Source organism: Bos indicus, chromosome 3 (assembly GCF_029378745.1).
Source record: "Bos indicus isolate NIAB-ARS_2022 breed Sahiwal x Tharparkar chromosome 3, NIAB-ARS_B.indTharparkar_mat_pri_1.0, whole genome shotgun sequence".
NCBI classification, from domain to species: Eukaryota; Metazoa; Chordata; class Mammalia; order Artiodactyla; family Bovidae; genus Bos; species Bos indicus.
The window spans coordinates 16747036-16764708 of NC_091762.1; the positions used below are offsets into that span (position 1 = coordinate 16747036).

Here is a 17673-nt window from a genome sequence, read left to right on the forward strand (position 1 = left end):
GTATGAAATGTGAATTATATCTCAACAAGGCTGTTCTTTGAAAAAGAGAGTTAAGAAACATGACTTGAAAATTCAGAGGTCTGAGTTCTGACTTCTCTCTGTTCTCCAAAAGTTCTGTCTCCTTTTGTTGGAAATTCTTTTGTTGGTTACTCTTTTTCCTCATTATAATTAGAAGAGTTATATTTTACTCTGCACTACAGGAAGGAAAATGCCACAAGCACACACATACTTTTCTTTGTAAGAGCACCAATTAACATTGGTAATCTGCTCTGTCCTACTATTTGAGTCTGTGAATTATCAAGCTGAATCTTGTATCTTATGTGTGAAAGTTATATCCTGAGGGTATAGAAATTAAATTTTACTGAACGCTTTTCTGAGTACCCACTTTTACAGATGAAAATTGAGATTTGGGGAGGTAAAGTAACTTTTAAGTACTTGACCTGTAAAAGTAAACAGCAGTTTGAACATGTGTTTTGATGCATCAGAGATTTCTTTCCAGTGTCACATTGCTGTTTCCTACCAGGAAGGTAACCCTGGATTTGCAAGTGTTGGAGAAATTTTGTAGCTAGATTTTGTTAGTGTAACAAATCAAAATGAGAAGGAAAAATGATAAGTAGCTTGCCTGTAATAATTTTGCTGTGAGAGTGAAGAACGTAGTGCCTTCTATCTTCTATGTGCCTGAGTTCTTTGCTGAACAAAGTATCCTAAGATACTGAATCTGTAGAGACTTGAGGGCCCCTCTGACCCTTGCTGTATCCAGACAACTGAGGGTTCCTGTTAGATGCCCTTTGTCTAATTAATCTTTCTCATATTTCTCCATCAAGTAAGATAGGCCAGTTAAAGATATGCATGGGTGACCTGAGGAACCTCCCGTTCATAAAAGAGTCTTTTCCATGAGAAGAATTTGGCAGGAGAGTTAAAACCAAAGCTTCTGACTTTGAGCATGCATACACAAAAGACCAGTCACAAAAGGATGTTTACTTTTTTGAGAGATGTAGGCTCTTAATGGATTATCTCAGTGAGTATGGTCTTTGGTATCAGACATCTGTACAGTAAGAACCTCAATTACTGGAAGGCATTTGAAGGTTTACTTTCACTGCTGAGGTTGAGATGATACCTCCTTTAATACAGATCATCTAGGAAGCTATAGGGTTAGAACGTTAGCTCAGTTAACTTTGACCTTCCATTTATATGCCTGTGATTATTCTTTCCTTGTGGACTATTTAAGGGACTTTATTCTGATTGCACTCGAATGTTTCTTTCCATAGGATGGATAGAATGACAGAGGATGCTCTTCGCCTGAATCTGTTGAAGCGGAGCTTGGATCCAGCTGATGAGCGAGATGATGTCCTGGCTAAACGACTCAAAATGGAGGGGCATGAGGCCATGGAACGTCTGAAAATGTTGGCACTGCTCAAACGAAAGGATTTGGCAAATCTTGAGGTGCCACATGAGTTACCCACTAAACAAGATGGCAGTGGAGTCAAGGGCTATGAAGAGAAGCTTAATGGGAATCTCAGGCCTCATGGAGACAGCAGGACTGCTGGAAGGCCAGGCAAAGAAAACATCAATGATGAACCCGTAGATATGAGTGCCAGACGGAGGTATGGCTTGATTCAACTGCCTCCATAGTTAAGGTCTTCTCATAAACTAAGCCTATGAAAAAGGAATGGATTCCAATGAGAGGAAGGGGTTTTTCTTCCTAAAGCTTCTTGAATGAAGGTGTATCTGTGCCATCTGGCTTGACCAGGAATTCCACTTGTTTCCAAATGAAAATAAGTGCCTCTAAAAATTATTATCCTTAAGATAAAGTAGCCATTTCTGGATCAAGGAGGCAGTAAGAGTTGGTACCCCAACTAGAAGTGAGTTAATATACTTACGCTCTAATTTTAGACTGTTGTAGGAGGCAAAAACAGTCATTTCTTCAGATCATCCCAGGAGTTTTGGGATCTGTTTATTATGGATACCCAACTTTTATTACCTCAAAGAGTATGGGCCTCTCTTTTCTTGTGTGTTCTATCTTCTTCATGTGCTAATCATCTGCATTTTTTACTTCATTTGTGCCACATTCCCCACACCCCAAACATGCATACACATTCACTTATACAAGTACACTCATGCTTGTGCTTGCTCTCACATACACATAGCAAGAAAGAAGAAACAAGGAATGGTTACAATCTTACTTAGGTTTCTTTCTCTACCTTTTCATGGTAACTTTTAGTATTGTCCCAGAGTTATTTTTTTTAAATCACACCCAATAGGGGAACAATGTTCTTGGTAATAGCATTAAAAACCCTTAGGAAACATCAGAAAAGTTCTGTAGAGGTTGTGGAAGAAGAGAAAAATTTGGGGGAGCAATATGTAGTATCAGCAAAATATTATAGACTAATCCTTAGACCTTTTTAGAAAAAAAGAAAACTAGATGAATGAGATAATGCACCTGAGTAATCCACTTGCCCCATAGTCACCCTTAACCTTCTGGAGCAAATGACTAATCCTCCTTCACTGGGGTCAATGAAGAGGAGAAATGTTAGGTGGATTCCTTACATCCAAATTTGGAACTGAAAATGTATTTTTCATAGAAACATTGTTACACATTTTAGTAAGATCTCAGTGTTGTTGGAATTATACTATATCACAGATAAATTCTGTTGAAAGTTAGAGTACCCTGAAAACTCTCCCATTGCATTTAATTTTATTAGAGGATTGAACTTTTGAAACTTTGAAACTTGATTCTTTGGAAACTAGGAACTGTTCTTCATGTTCTCCAAGAAAAGAGGCTTGATGTAAACCACCTAGATCCCCATTCTGCATGAAAAAAAATAGGCCCTGTCTATCCTGTCGTTCTTCTTCCCTTTCACCAGACCAGATACACTAACAGCTATTTCCACTTAGCCTCAAGCTTTTTGTAAGAAGAAATAAGATTGATAGATTGCTCACAGTGGTTTCTTTGATATGAATAAAAGGAGGAGGGACTTTAAAAGCAGAAAGAAGGAAGGGCTCTTGACACGATAGCCATATCATAATTGCCTAAATATCTTTTTTTTGCCATCAATTGTGCAAGTTATGGTATCCATGAAATAAGATATGCATGAAACCAGCACTGCTTAGGTTTTGGAATGCTATCGAGACATGGCAGTTCTGGTTTTGTTTTTATTACCTGGATAAAGATTAGGAGTTTTATAGTTTCTGAGAATCTGCCAGTCTGAGTTACAAAGTGATAGCAGCAGCAGGTCTGGCTTTCAATAATATCTAATTGGTAGGGTTTCACACTTAAGATGGAGATGGCGATGGCACCCCACTCCAGTACTCTTGCCTGAAATATCCCATAGACAAGGAGCCTGGTAGGCTGCAGTCCATGGGGTCGCTAAGAGTCAGACACGACTGAGTGACTTCACTTTCACTTTTCATTTTCATGCATTGGAGAAGGAAATGGCAACCCACTCCAGTGTTCTTGCCTGGAGAATCCCAGGGACTGGGGAGCCTGGTGGGCTGCCGTCTATGGGGTTGCACAGAGTTGGACACGACTGAAGCGACTTAGCAGCAGCAGCATACTTAAGAACAGCAAGTATTGTAAATCATATGTATGTTTGGGAAAGTAGCAAAATAACTTCTGTCCCCAGAAAAGTTTAAGAAAAAGCTAGAGTTCCAGGTCAAAAGTAAAAAAAAAAACAAATTGAGGAATGAAACTTGACTTGGGCTTTTCCTTATCTGTGCTGTTTATGTAATATACATCAGTTATATTTGGGAATAAAATATCATTTAGGGTTTTCTCAGATACTGCTGCTACTGCTAAGTCACTTCAGTCGTGTCCGACTCTGTGCAACCTCAGAGACAGCAGCCCACCAGGCCCTGCCGTCCCTGGGATTCTCCAGGCAAGAACACTGGAGAGGGTTGCCATTTCCTCCTCCAATGCATGAAAGTGAAAAGGGAAAGTGAAGTCGCTCAGTCGTGTCCGACTCTTAGTGACCCCATGGACTGCAGCCCACCAGTCTCCTCCATCCATGGGATTTTTCAGGCAAGAATACTGGAGTGGGTTGCCATTGCCTTCTCCTTTCTCAGATACAGCTTCCTGATAAATGTCTCTCAATTCCAAAATCTCCATACTGTAATGTCTCTGCTTATTCTGTTGCTGGATAGTCCTTAAGTAATCGGTGGCACTCATTTGAGCAAGGAAGAATTCCTTAGGTTAGAAATAATTTGTGAGGTGTGTATCCAGCCAGGCCAGGATGGAAAGAGCTTCTGACTGTTGATGTAAACATTGGGGAATCATGTAGAAGAAAGGGAAATCTACCAGACCTCAAAGTTGTTTACTCATGTTAGGGATGGGGGTGGGGCATGAAGGACTATAGAAATGATAAATAAAAATGCAGTATGTTTAGGCCTGACCATTACTCCAGGAACTGGAGGTTAGAGTATAAAAGGTTCGTTTCTCCCTTTAGTGACTTCTTTTTTCTGTAACCCAACATTTTCAGCTTGTGTCTGTGACCAGTGGTTATAAAGTGATACAGATGAATTTAGTAATTCCCAAGATAGTTATTATTATCACTGTCTTCCTAATTTATTTCCTCATCTAAGCTTGGTTGTTTTAGTAACCTCCGTTTTACCCTGTTGAGGAATTGAATGCCTATCCCAACCATCCAAGGTGCCTTGTTCAAAAGGCATCCAAGTCCCAATGGCATCTGAGACAAGAACCCCTGAGAAATGGTCAAGAGGCTCTCAGGACTAAAGATCTGTGGTTATAAAAGGTTTGAGTTACAAGTTTAAGTAAGACCTAAGAATACATTGTTTTAGACCTACACACTCCTGACTACACTGTAGATTTCGAAAAAGTAGTCAGCGAAGATATCTGAATTAAGAAATCAAGAGAGAATTATAGGATATGGTCATTGACTTGGGAATCTCAGGCAGTTAGAATTTTCAGGATTCTTGTTATCTAGGTGTTAAAAAGTGAGTGCCATTTTTTATTTTAGAGGGACAAGATGCTTTTAAGACTAGCCCCAGAAAGATCAAAACTATAGTTGTCTAATAACTAGGATTGGCCAGAGGGCATAGCCAGTGTGAAAGGTTTAGATTTCAGAGTCATTTCAGAGACAGTTTTTTTCCTGAGGGAAGATGGTAAGTAGAACTTGCAAGTAGGTACAAGACCCATACATTTAATTGTGGAGTTTCAATCCTCCAGAAGGCTGTAGACATTATACTTAGCACTGTCCATTCTCTCAAGCCACTGACAACAGTACCTTCTTTTGGCCTTTTGGTTTACCCTTGACAGGACAGACTTCACTGGAGTTGCCACATAACCTCCTTTCTTGTAAATCTTCAGATAGCCAGGATCATGTTCTTACCAGTATCATCATTCTGATATAATGCCCCCTTAGCAACGTGTCCTTTGTACCTGGGGTGGACAAGTAGGCTCTACTGCCTTTGCCTTTCTTCCCCTGTCAGGCTAACCATTTCCTTCTTGAACCTCAAGACAACCCAAAAGGAGACTGAGTAAGAAAAGCACTTGGAATTTTTATTAAAATTGGTATGATAAAAACACTTATCTTTTACTTTCATTCCTAAAGCCATTCAGTGTCTTTGTGTCTGGATCCTCTATAAGGAATTTAGATGGGAAAAGTTCTTTTGCTGTGGTTTTGTCAACACTTCCATTTTGGTTTCTTCTTTATCCTTTGATTTGGATGTCTCTGTCTTCCCTGGGTGAATCAGAACAGACTTAAGTTTCTTTGGATTTCTTTGTTCAGTGTAGAAAAGTTTTCTTAAATTTTCTATGAACTTTGTTGGAAATAGCTTAATTTTTCCTTTTCTTGTCCAGTGAACCAGACCGAGGAAGGCTAACTCCCTCCCCAGACATCATTGTTTTGTCTGATAATGAGGCTTCCAGCCCCCGTTCCAGCTCCCGAATGGAAGAAAGACTCAAAGCAGCCAACCTAGAGATGTTTAAGGTAAAAAAAAGAGATTCCTTTCATCATTTCTTGCTTCTACTATTCTTTTTAATTCCCTGAGAGTCCCATTTCTGGTTTTTTTCTTTCAGTGTTTACTTTTTGGATCTAAATAACTACAAGTGGAGAAGAAAGTTTGGAAAAGTGTAGTTTATCTTTGGAAAATGAAAACTTCATAATTCAGATCATGTAAACTCAACTCTTAGCTGGAAATACCTTCTATACTGTATCCTGGCTCTCCAAATATGGAGGAATTCCTAAGTTTTTATGTATTTCTGGAGGAAACATGGGTTTAAAAGATTAAGGAACATTATTTTCAAGGAAAGCAATATCTCCCTTTGGCCATTCTTCTGCCAGGAATCTGGTTAGCATTTATATATGATCTCTTCTTTCATTCTGTAAGCTATTTTTGAATACCTAACGAATACCAGGCACTGTGCCAGACTGTGTGCTAGGAACACAAAGGTAACAATTTCCATTGCACCTGTGCTTCTTGTGGAAGATGAAGGTTTTTGACCTAGAAGAATAGATCATCTTGCAGGAGTGTACTCTGAGTAACTGCTACTATAGCTGATAGTCTCCATGTTTCCTCAGGGGAAAGGCATTGAAGAACGGCAGCAACTCATCAAGCAGCTGAGAGATGAGCTGCGATTGGAAGAAGCCCGACTGGTGCTGTTAAAGAAACTGAGACAGAGTCAGCTACAGAAAGAGAACGTGGTTCAGAAGGTACTGTGCCCAAGAAATAAAGGACTAGCAGAAAGCAAAGAAAAACAGAATGGGCTACCCCAGGTAGATTCGGCAGGGTGGCTCATTCTTCTCTGGTCCCCTGGGGTTTAGTCTCTAGGAACAGTGTTATTTTTTTATTTGGGGCCTTAATCAAGAAAACTATGCTTCTGTTTTTTCATTTTCCCTTCTGGTCAACAGGAGCTTCAGACTGACAAGGAGTTTTGAAAGTCTAGAAGTGTACCAGATTTCTACCTCTGATTACTAGCCTTTTCCACTGTCTCATTTTCTCCTCTCTCCTAGACTCCAGTTGTACAGAATGCAGCATCTATTGTTCAGCCATCTCCTGCCCATGTGGGACAGCAAGGCCTGTCCAAGCTTCCCTCCCGGCCTGGGGCCCAAGGGGTTGAACAGAATTTGAGAACATTACAGGTATGTTACCCATAGTGTGATCTTAGTTTCAGGGAACTCTGTTATCCTATCTCGGTTTTGGGTCTTTTGTGAAGATCACAGAAAGAACCTGGCCTTGATAGACATGTCATTATTATCGATAATCCTGTTGGTCCTTAATGGCATGATTTAGTCTACAGTAGAAGGATGAATAACTGATCTTTCCACTGTAGTCTTTCTACTTCTTAGCCCTTTTCCATAGAGGGTTAAGATAGTTTATACCAAAAAAGCCAGGGAATTCCTAACTACTAATCAAATTTTACAGTGATGGCAGATTTATCCCATAGATCATTAGACAGAATTACCAAGTATGACTATCTTTCTACTTAGCTATATATTATAGACAGTGTTTTCTGTTTGGCATTTTGTGAGGCATTTTGCCACCTACGACCATATCTTTTCACACTTCAGGGTCACAGTGTCATCCGTTCAGCGACCAATACCACCCTCCCACACATGTTAATGTCTCAACGTGTGATTGCGCCAAACCCAGCCCAGCTACAGGGTCAGCGGGGCCCGCCTAAGCCTGGCCTTGTACGCACCACAACACCCAATATGAATCCCACCATCAATTACCAACCGGTAAGAGGGAGCCCTAATATGGAAACAGAAAAATCTTTTATTTGCTTTCCCTGTTGAAAAGGTCATAGATTTTAAGTTTTTGGACTAGGACAACAAAGGAAATTTTGGTGGGTTGGCAGTGGTCCCAAAAGTGAAATCATGAGGAATTTTATGAATATAGCATGTGCGTGCTTAGTCATTAAGTCGTGTCTGACTCTTTGCAACCCCATGGACTATAGCCCACCAGGCTCATCTGTCCGTGGAGTTTCCCAGGTAAGAGTACTGGAGTGGGTTGCCATTTACTCCTCCATTGGATCTTCCCAACCCAGGGATCAAACTCGAGTCTCCTCCATCTCCTACATTGGCAGGCGGATTCTTTACCACTGAGCCACCTGGAAAGCCCACATGAATATAGTAGTAGAGAAAAAGGGTTATATGCAGAGAAGGGTTATGAGCAGCAATAAGCTAAAATATGTCTAGAAGAAAGAACTAGAGGGATCTAAGGAATAAGAAGCATAAAGGATGTAAAACAAAGAATCCTGAATCTTTGCAGTTTTAGTTCATAGCCACTGTCATTCTCCTCTCCTGTGTGCCAAAATCCTTTTTCAGTGGAGAAGTGGGACACCTCGTGTCGTTTTCTGAGTTTGGGGGAAGCTGTGTAGGTCAGACTAGGATCAGGTAATGTTCTCTGCCACAAAAGTAAAAATTGATGCTTTCTCTCACATATCATCACTGACCCCTACACTCAATCTGTTTCAGCAGTCAAGTTCTTCTGTTCCCTGTCAGCGCACAACATCCTCTGCCATCTATATGAATCTTGCCTCCCATATCCAGCCAGGGACCGTGAACAGGGTGTCCTCACCACTCCCCAGCCCCAGCGCCATGACAGATGCTGCCAACTCACAGGCTGCAGCCAAATTGGCTCTTCGCAAACAGCTGGAAAAGACACTCTTGGAGATTCCACCCCCTAAACCACCTGCTCCCTTGCTTCACTTCCTGCCTAGTGCAGCCAATAGCGAGTTCATCTACATGGTAGGCTTGGAGGAAGTCGTACAGAGTGTCATCGACAGCCAAGGTAAGGCTGTTTGTTGGCCAGTCTTTTTATCTAAGTAAAAGGTTGCCAAACTTGATTAGTATGGACAGAGTATCACATGATACTGTGTAATATTAAATAACCTCTCCCTGACTTTTACCAAACCACTCCCATCCTTTATTCAGAGGCTATTTAGGAACAGCATATCAAAAAGCTTATTTATTTTTGGCCACACTGGGTCTTCATTGCTGCATAGGGACTGTGTCTAGTGGCAGCAAGCAGGGGTTGCTCTCTATTTGCAGTGTGCAGGCTGGAGCCCTTTGACTCTGACACACATTTTCTTCTCAATATTGCATAATAGGAAATCAGAAAACTTGGGTTTTTATCATCCCAGTTTTGTCATTTGGAGCTGTGTTTCTTAGACTTAGTTTCCTCATTTGTAAATAGGGATCAGTTCAGTTCAGTTCAGTCGCTCAGTCGTGTCCGACTCCTTGCGACCCCATGAACTGATGGTACTATCTAATTCCCTAAAGTGATACTTTGCAATCAAATGAAATGTAAATATTTTATAAATTTCAGAGTCACTTTTTTAATTCAGCAGAGTAAACTCCTGGAAAAAGATTCATCTGATGAAGAGAAACAGGAGATGGAGTGGAAATGTGAGACCACTGATTATTATTTTTGTTGGCATCTAGGGAAAAGCTGTGCCTCTCTTCTGCGGGTCGAACCCTTTGTTTGTGCCCAGTGCCGCACAGACTTCACCCCTCACTGGAAGCAGGAGAAGAATGGAAAGATTCTGTGTGAGCAGTGTATGACCTCCAACCAGAAGAAGGCTCTAAAGGCAGAACACACCAACCGGCTGAAAAATGCTTTTGTTAAAGCCCTACAGCAGGAACAGGTAAGAATTCTGACTTCTCACCAGCCACCTGACCAGGTTGGATTTTACCAAAAGGCAGTTCTTTCTAGTTTAGAGGAGTTGTCTGTGTGAACACTACAGTCCAGGTGATCTAGGTTTCTGAAGCGAAGTTCCTTGAACCTAGAGGCCTGAGTTCCCTTTATACCCTTCTTACCATTCTGCCTTTCCCATTTCCTTTTGACTACTTCTGATTGAGTAAGAGTTTAATGACACATGATGTCTGAGGTTAAGGGAAAGGGACAAAGGGCTGAGAATCTTGGCTTTCCCTGATAGCACTGAGGAAATTCCTCTATTATTGACTTCATTTCCTCAAACAAATGGATTTTGGTGAAAAGGATTTATATTTGTACTAGAACTCTCTTTTAGAGAAGTAATTATCTGCAGTCCATATTTGACAAAGAAATGACAAAGGGAAGGGTAAATTATAAAGTAGCTCAGTGAAGATTAGTGATTGCTAGTGTGTGTGAATTCTTCATACATTATTAATAGAATGAGAATATCTTGGAGCAGGGAAGAGGTATTGGGAAGCTCAGATTATTTTCTGCCCCACCACCCATCAGACCCCTCTGGGTAGCATCATGGGTCTTCTGGAAAATGGGTAGATAGGAGTCAAAAATAAAACTTCAGTAACTCATTGGCCTTAATTAATTACATTAGTCAGCTCATCACCACCACCTAGATCTCCAGCCAGCTTCTGAGAGCCAGCTTTCCTGGGGAGAGGGACTCCTTAAGTATTGAAGCATTGAGGTTGCTGTACCCAGAGATCCTAGTGCAACTACCCCACCAGACTCTTTTGCCTTTTCCATATCCCTCCAACTGGCTGGCAGCATTAGAGATAAGAAGACCTCTAGGTTTTTTGGTTAGGAAATTGGGCGCTGTCCTGCCCAACTTGACCTGATGACTCCCAACAGGAAATTGAACAGCGATTACAGCAGCAGGCAGCCCTCTCCCCAACTACGGCTCCAGCTGTGTCCAGTGTCAGTAAACAAGAGACCATAATGAGACATCATACGCTCCGGCAGGTGAGGATTTCTCTTGAGGTTTTGTCAGTCATTTATTACAGTTCGTCCTTTGTTCTGTGGAGAATCATATTGCTCTTCTGTACTCCCATATTCTTTCCTCCCCCTCACACCTTCCATCGTGGCAAAGTTACGACTGCTCGTCTCCTCCTCATTGCAGGCTCCGCAGCCCCAAAGCAGCCTCCAGCGTGGTATTCCCACATCTGCCCGTTCCATGCTTTCCAACTTTGCACAGGCACCCCAGCTGTCTGTGCCGGGTGGCCTCCTTGGTATGCCAGGTAAGAAGGGTTGATCTGAGAACTTTTCTCGGGAATTGACTGGCTAGTTTGCAGTTCTTTAGCAGCTCCTTTAGGTGATTGGTTCGGTCTTTTGTTTTCTGCTCTTTCTTTAGGCCCTCCTCCCTTCACTCTTGTTACTCAGCAAACGTCTGCTAAATCCATATTACATGCCAGGCACAGTACACTAAGGTTTTGGTGGTGAAAATGACATGGTCCTCTCTAGTGTGCCCTTTTGGTGGGCATGTGGTTATTGATCTCTTTTGGCCAGAATATCAGGGTTAACTGTCCTGATCCTGGTTGAGTGACCTAGGGAAGTTTCTTCCGAGTCAGCAGCCCCCAAACCAAAGCTGATTCAATAATTCCCCTCTCTTTGTCTTGATTATTTTCCTCTCACCACTATTTTCTTTGACTCTTCTATACCATCAAGACCATGTTGATTAATCCTGGTAGGTTTGAAGTTTGGGGAAGGCCTCCCTACCTAAAGCTGGGGAGCAGGGTGGGTAGTTGTTACTGAAATAAAGCTTAATTGAGTCTGGATGGATGTAGACAACTTCTAATGTTCCCTCTGCATCTCCAAGACTGCAGCCTCAGGGTATTGCGGAAGAAGGGATCATTTCTTTTAATACCTGCCTCCACTTTTGTCTCCTGGGTCTAGGTGTCAACATTGCATACTTGAACACTGGTATTGGAGGACACAAAGCCCCCAGTCTGGCAGACCGACAGCGGGAATACCTTTTAGACATGATCCCTCCCCGGTCTATATCGCAGTCCATCAGTGGACAGAAATAACGCCTGTTCCACTCATACTGCCCCAGCCTTGAACCCTTTACCCTCTCCTCCCCCATGTCCCCAACTTCCGTCGCATGCAGTGCCTGTACTGGTGCCTACCATACACGGAAACAAAACAGAAAACAGAAGACACAAAGTAGGAATCAGCAAGACAACACACGCCCTGCCCCGCCACCTCCCCTTTAGTTTACACTGCTGCGATCTGTTCTGCCACTTTCTCTCTTCAGTTTTAATAGCGAGGTGGATCTCTGCCTCTGATAGAGGTCAGAATGAGGTCCTGGGGAGAAATCTAAGCCCTTGGATGTGTGTTTCTAAAGTTTGTTTTTATGCTTTAATTATTATTATCATTTTTAATGATGTTGTGTGTCCTCCCTTTGTTCAGTGGACGGTTAAACCTTTTTATTTTCACCCAGTATTTTTTTTTTCTTTTCTTTTGTCTTTTTTCTTTTTTGTAAACACAAATGACATTCAGTTAAGTGATAGGAGCATTGCAGTAGGGTCCCCAGCTGCCAAGTAGGACATGACTGGGAGTGTTAGGGGCAAAAGTTTTTAATGCACTTAACCCAGGGTTGGGGGGAGGTGGTGGCATCAAACAGGGAGGAATAGCACACCAGCTATGGGGTGTCTCTGAGCTGGACAGTTCAGAAGGCAGTGTTGACTATTGAAGTTGGGCTCTAAGAATGAGGGGAAAGAGCCTGGAAGGAGAAGCTTTAAAAGTTAACCACTCTAAAAGTGACCCATAAAGAAGAGAGAGAAAGGGGCATGACAGTGAACATCATGTTGAGCCAAGGAGGACTGAGACCACATCCTAGCCTTCTGGATGCTGGGCGAATGAGGTTAGTCTCCTGACCCCAGTGGAAACGCAGAAGACTATTCCAGGCCAACTAGCCCCAGATTATTTCATCTTATTTTTTTGTAAAGTTCTCCCCCATCCCCATCTCCTTTCTTTTCTTTTTTAAAAATCCTAATCTGCCCTCAGTAACCACAGCCCCATCTGTAATATAGAGTGGCTGTTCCCAGCTTGACTTTGCTGGGTGTCCTGGAAGTTGGATGGGCATGAGTGAGTGAAATGTCAAAGGGAGGAAATAGAGGGAGAAAGAGAGAGAGGATTCCCTCCCAATAGTTGCGACTTTCCCATTTGTCTCTTTACCTTCTGAGCGCCAGGAGATGAGGGTGAGGGCACCTAATCAGGTGGGAGCCCTACCCTGGCCCTGCTGCGCTAACTGCAGAGCTGACCGCTCACAGCTGAACAATTCATGTCAAAACCAATCCTGGACCTGTGCTATAAAAGTAGTTGTCTTTTTTCTCCCCAGAATTCTATAAATTTTGCTTTCTTGTTTGTTTTTATTCTTTTCTTAAGTGCTACTAATGTAGAGAATGAATTGAATTGTGCAATGTTGCTGTTCTGGGGATTGGGGAGATTAGCATCCCATTTGCCCACACCATGGGGGACAGGGGAAGGGACCAGGCTGTTTTTGAGGTAAGGGAAGCCCATTAAAGGTAGGGGTTTCTGCTCACTTCATAGTGCATGTCCACCTGCCTCTCCAGCTCTAATAAAAGCTGCCAGAGTTTGAGGAAGGGATACTCTCAGCAGAGAGGTGTGAAGAGGAGTGTAACATTTTGCCCTTGAAAGCCACCTGGAGAGGTTCCCCCATTTTTATTTTTTAAAATTAAATAATTTTTTAAAGTAAGAAGGCACTTTTAAAATTAACACACACACAAACTGCACATCCTCCCCATAAAGTTTGGGGAGGGGATAGGAGGAGCTGGAATCAGGCTCAGTTCCCCCCACACTGGCTTCTACTCCCCATACTCCAGAGCCACTGTGGGTGATTATACTGGCCCTACGGGCCTTCCTGGCTTTTTTTCTTTCCTCCCTTTCCCCCAATTCATTGAGCACTTAATAAAGGAGCAGAGATGCAGCCTGTGTCTGGGCTCCCCAGTGGTGAAATGATCTGGAAGCTAGACGCTAGTAACAGGTAGTGATGGGGTTGTTTCGAGTATTTTTCTGGGGAATGTGGAACCCCTGACTAAGTGGTGGGAGAGGGAGGGGGGTTAGTGGAACTGGGTCTGGGATTATTTTAAAATTATATATATATATATAAAGATATATTCTTACATCTTTCCTTTGCCCTCTGTGCTTTGAAAGCACTGGATAAATCGTTTGGTTTTGCTTTTCTCTCTTCCACAAAATTGGAAGCTTTTTAAAAAATATTTTCCCTGCAAGTCATCTTGCCTTGTGGCATGTCTGTCTAGCCTCCCTCCCCCCATCCCATGATGAAGTGCCATTTCTGTTATGTCTCCCCTCCCCCAGCTCAGAGGTGCTCAGAGGTACGAGGTGCCCGAGTTTGTCAGTTGAGATTAAAAGTAAGGAACAGAGAATGTGCAATACCGTCTGGCTGGGGGCTGTCCCTGCCCTGAGCTGAATCCCTTCCCTGGGAGCCAGGCCACCTTTGAATGGGGTTTGGAAGTAAGATGTGTAGAGATGGGGATGATGGGGAAGGAAAGCCTGTAGTCGCCTGCCTGCCAAGGTGCTGAGGCGATAGGGGAGAGGGTGGAGTCTTCCCTGTTTTTATCCCCTCAGGGTCAGTTACATAGAGGCTGCTTGTTGACTGGTATAGCTCCGTGACCCTTTGCTCAATCGCTGAGGTTTGATTTCTTACCCTCTCTTATCCCCATTTTCATACCCTTCCCAGGGATTAGTGACGGGGGTGAGGCTCCTCTAATCATGGTGAAGTATTAGCCTTCCACCTCCTCCCTTCTCCTCCCTCTCCCCCATCCTGTCTTCCTCATTTCTCTCCTTTTTCATCACTGATTGCCTTGTGTCCCTCCAAGTCTGTTGTTGCTGTCCATCCCCAGGCCTTGGGCCCCATAGACACTAAACCTCATGCCCTAAAGATAGGAAGAAAGACCCTCTGTACAGAGTTATCCTTCACCCCTGGAGCACTGAAGCTCAGGGTGATACTAGAGTGAGGATCCCACCAGTTTTGCCTGGCTTCCTCCATCACCAGAGGCTTAAAAAGTAGTAGTTTATGGACAGTGGCTTACTCTCTCTAAGCCTGATACAGGTGAATGAGCGGTAAGGCTTTGGTAAAACTGAGGGACAGAGGTCCTTATTTGTCTTTTTTTTTTTTCTTTTTCTTTTTGTCATTTGACCACAGCATCTGGACTTCTTTCATCCCTGGAATAAGTATTTTTCCACATTTTTTGGATGTATGTATGGTAGACAATTTTTTTTTAAGACACAGAGATAAATGTTTTCCTGCTTTGGTTACCTTTCCTTTCCCCTTTAAAAGGAATTAGCTATAGAACTGCTTTGTAAAGATGCTTCTTGATATTTTACTTTTGTTCCTTTTCCCTAACCTCTCCCTTTTCTCCCCACTTCTCCAGAAGGCATAACCTTCTCTCCACACCCCCTACCCCCACCCCAGTCCTAGGCTCCTTTCCCCTCCAACAAGACCTTCATTAGCTTATGATATTTGCTGCCGAGATGTTATAACAAGGACTCATTCGTGTATATAAGCTATTTCTTGATCCATTTAAAAGGAATTGTACATTGTGTAGAAAAAAAAAAAAACTGAAAAAGAGAAAAAAAAGCCCTAGCCATGGATATTGTGAAACTGTGTTATGTCATTTTGTAATGTGCCCGTTTGTGTATGATCCGTGCAAAAGGGTTTCTGGGGAAGGGGAGGGGGTAGGGAGGCAGGGCTGTGGAGGGTGGGGAGGGGAGTGGGCCGGGCCCAGCACACTGAGACTGGCAGCTGCTCCAACCCCATCCCTCCTTAGAGATGCCACCTCCCCCACCACCCACCCCTAATTTGTGCCTTGCCTCCCCACCCTGGAGTAGTCCCTCCGGGTCACCAGCACTGCCTTGGCAGAGCCCACTCCCTACCCTAACCTGCCCACCCTCCCTACCCCCCAGCATTAGGTTGAGACTGTGGGGAAGTGCTGGGGGTTGGGAGGTAGCCGAGGAATGGGGCAGTTCCCGGGGGCATTGAAACCAAGTATTATTATGAATTGTAATTGTATTTGCACTGTTTTTTTTCTCTGATTGCATCAGCATATATACAATATACCTATATAACAAAATTCAGTGTCAAGCTTTCTTATGCAAGGGATTTCCCCACCCCAAAAAAATAACCTAGTTTCATGGGCCTTTGAGGGTGGATTATCAGGGGATGATAGAAATAATTTAAACAAGTCATCCTAAGAAAGTCTCCCTTAGGGGAGAGCCATATCCATCTGTGCACAGTTTTAGGGTTTGCAAATTGGGGTGAGGCTGGGTTACTGCAAAAGCTGAGACTCCTAGTCCAGACTGTGGAGAGTAAAGAGAACCACAGCATAAAGCGGGTGGGATGGTGTCACAGTCTGGAGACCCGGGGTTTAGTCTCAAGCTTTCCTGCTGACTTGTTATGTGACCTTTGATAGAGCTGATTTTTGGGGTCTCAGTTTTATTTGTGAAGTGATGGCAGGAGGGGAGATCCTCTAGCCACCAAGTTTGTAAAGCTTTCTTCCCCACCTGAAAACAAAACAAGTTGAGGGGAGGAAAGTGTTGGGCTGAAAAACCAGGGAGGAAACCAGAGTGGCTAGTGTTGAAGTGGGTATGTGTGTGACGGTGCCCTTGGAGAGCTGCCAGGCCCCTGCTGTTCCTTTTGGTTTAGGAAGGGCAGCAGAGTGATGTTTCGAACTTCACTTAAATCTGGGACATACTTGCCCTCATGCTCTAGTTACCCAAGGGCAGGAACCAGGCCCCAAGCCCCACCTCACAAGCAACTGCCCTCAAGGGTGGTTGACCAATGAATACCCCAGGTTGGTGGTCACTCACACCCTTTGTGAGCTACAGAATGCAGATCTTTCCCCCATTTCTTGGTTGGAGAGCTCAGATACAGTCCACATCTTGTCTCCTTCCCTCAGATATCATCTGAACCCCCTTAAAGGCAGCTCTCTCAACAGCTATTTCCTTCAGGGGCCCAGTTCCCCCACAGCCTGGGCTGAGTACTCCCACTGTAGGTTCTTGGCTGGTAAAGCCTGGAGAGGATATAGGATGGTGGGGAAGCCCTGGTGAAGGTGGAAGGATAGATTGGTGGTGGGGGGTGGGGAGCAGGGAGGTGGGATGGGGAATGGCCTTCTCTGAATGGGGTGGGTGGGAGGGGAACAAGACCCTTTTGCACAACTCTTTAAGTTTCCTTTTTTAAAAAAAAAAAAAAACTCATTCTGATTTTCTGCATTGTGTTTGGGAATTAAAATGAAAAAACTAAGACCAATAGAAACTGGTTTTCAAAAAGGCAAATACACTCCCATCTGTTTCAGATGCTGCTGAGCATTTCAGCAGTGACAGATTCAAATAATAAGCTAATTTTTGGAGAAAGGATTAAAAGAAAAAAAACTTTGTAATATTTATCACTTGCAAGCTATGTTTAATAAAGAAAGGAATGGTTTCTAAACTTTCCTGTGGCTTGTGCTTTAGTCATGGTGGAGGGTGGGGATGGCAGTTTGGTGGGAGAAATTTTAGGGGCGATTTGGAGGTTGGCTATGATTTATACTCCCTGAAGTCTCTGGGGTACCTTTACAGTTTGTGTCCTTTCTTCAGTTGTGAGGGTTTAAAACCCTTAACTATTTGTGTATTCTTGTTCCCCTCACTTTTATGTAGATCCATGTTCTGGAAGCCACTGATCCCACTTTAATTACCTGAGGACTTAAGGTCTAAAGGTATCCTGAAGGAGGCTGCATTTAACCCAGAGGCTGGACCTCCATCATGTCCTACGGAGAGGTGTACCCTAGTCGTCCTTGGCCCTTCTCGTTAACGCTGCTCTCGTCTCCAGTAGCAGTTCTTCGTAGCATGCTGGTCTCTCTGGGGGAACCTTAAAACAGCCCACACTGTTCTTAGCAAGCTGCATATGTACTTCCTTAGTCAGAGGGCAGCATCCCCTGAAAGATCTGCAGCTGCTCTGTCCTACTATGT

General features: G+C 43.3%; 1 protein-coding gene across 3 annotated transcripts in view; it reads left to right on the top strand.

The window, feature by feature from the left end:
• The window catches only part of GATAD2B (GATA zinc finger domain containing 2B), a 37168-nt gene extending 20013 nt beyond the window's left edge, over positions 1 to 17155 (top strand). For 2 of the 3 annotated variants that reach the window (XM_019955053.2, XM_070785645.1), the window contains exons 2-11: positions 1269 to 1604; positions 5816 to 5945; positions 6537 to 6668; positions 6969 to 7097; positions 7527 to 7697; positions 8436 to 8751; positions 9405 to 9607; positions 10537 to 10647; positions 10805 to 10922; positions 11578 to 17155. In XM_019955053.2, coding sequence (XP_019810612.2) covers positions 1269 to 1604; positions 5816 to 5945; positions 6537 to 6668; positions 6969 to 7097; positions 7527 to 7697; positions 8436 to 8751; positions 9405 to 9607; positions 10537 to 10647; positions 10805 to 10922; positions 11578 to 11711 — 1780 coding nt within the window. In that variant the 3' untranslated portion in view covers positions 11712 to 17155. The remainder of the gene's footprint in view (positions 1 to 1268; positions 1605 to 5815; positions 5946 to 6536; positions 6669 to 6968; positions 7098 to 7526; positions 7698 to 8435; positions 8752 to 9404; positions 9608 to 10536; positions 10648 to 10804; positions 10923 to 11577) is intronic. The other variant, XM_019955064.2, reaches the window with a different exon arrangement.
• The last annotated feature ends 518 nt before the right edge of the window (positions 17156 to 17673 follow it).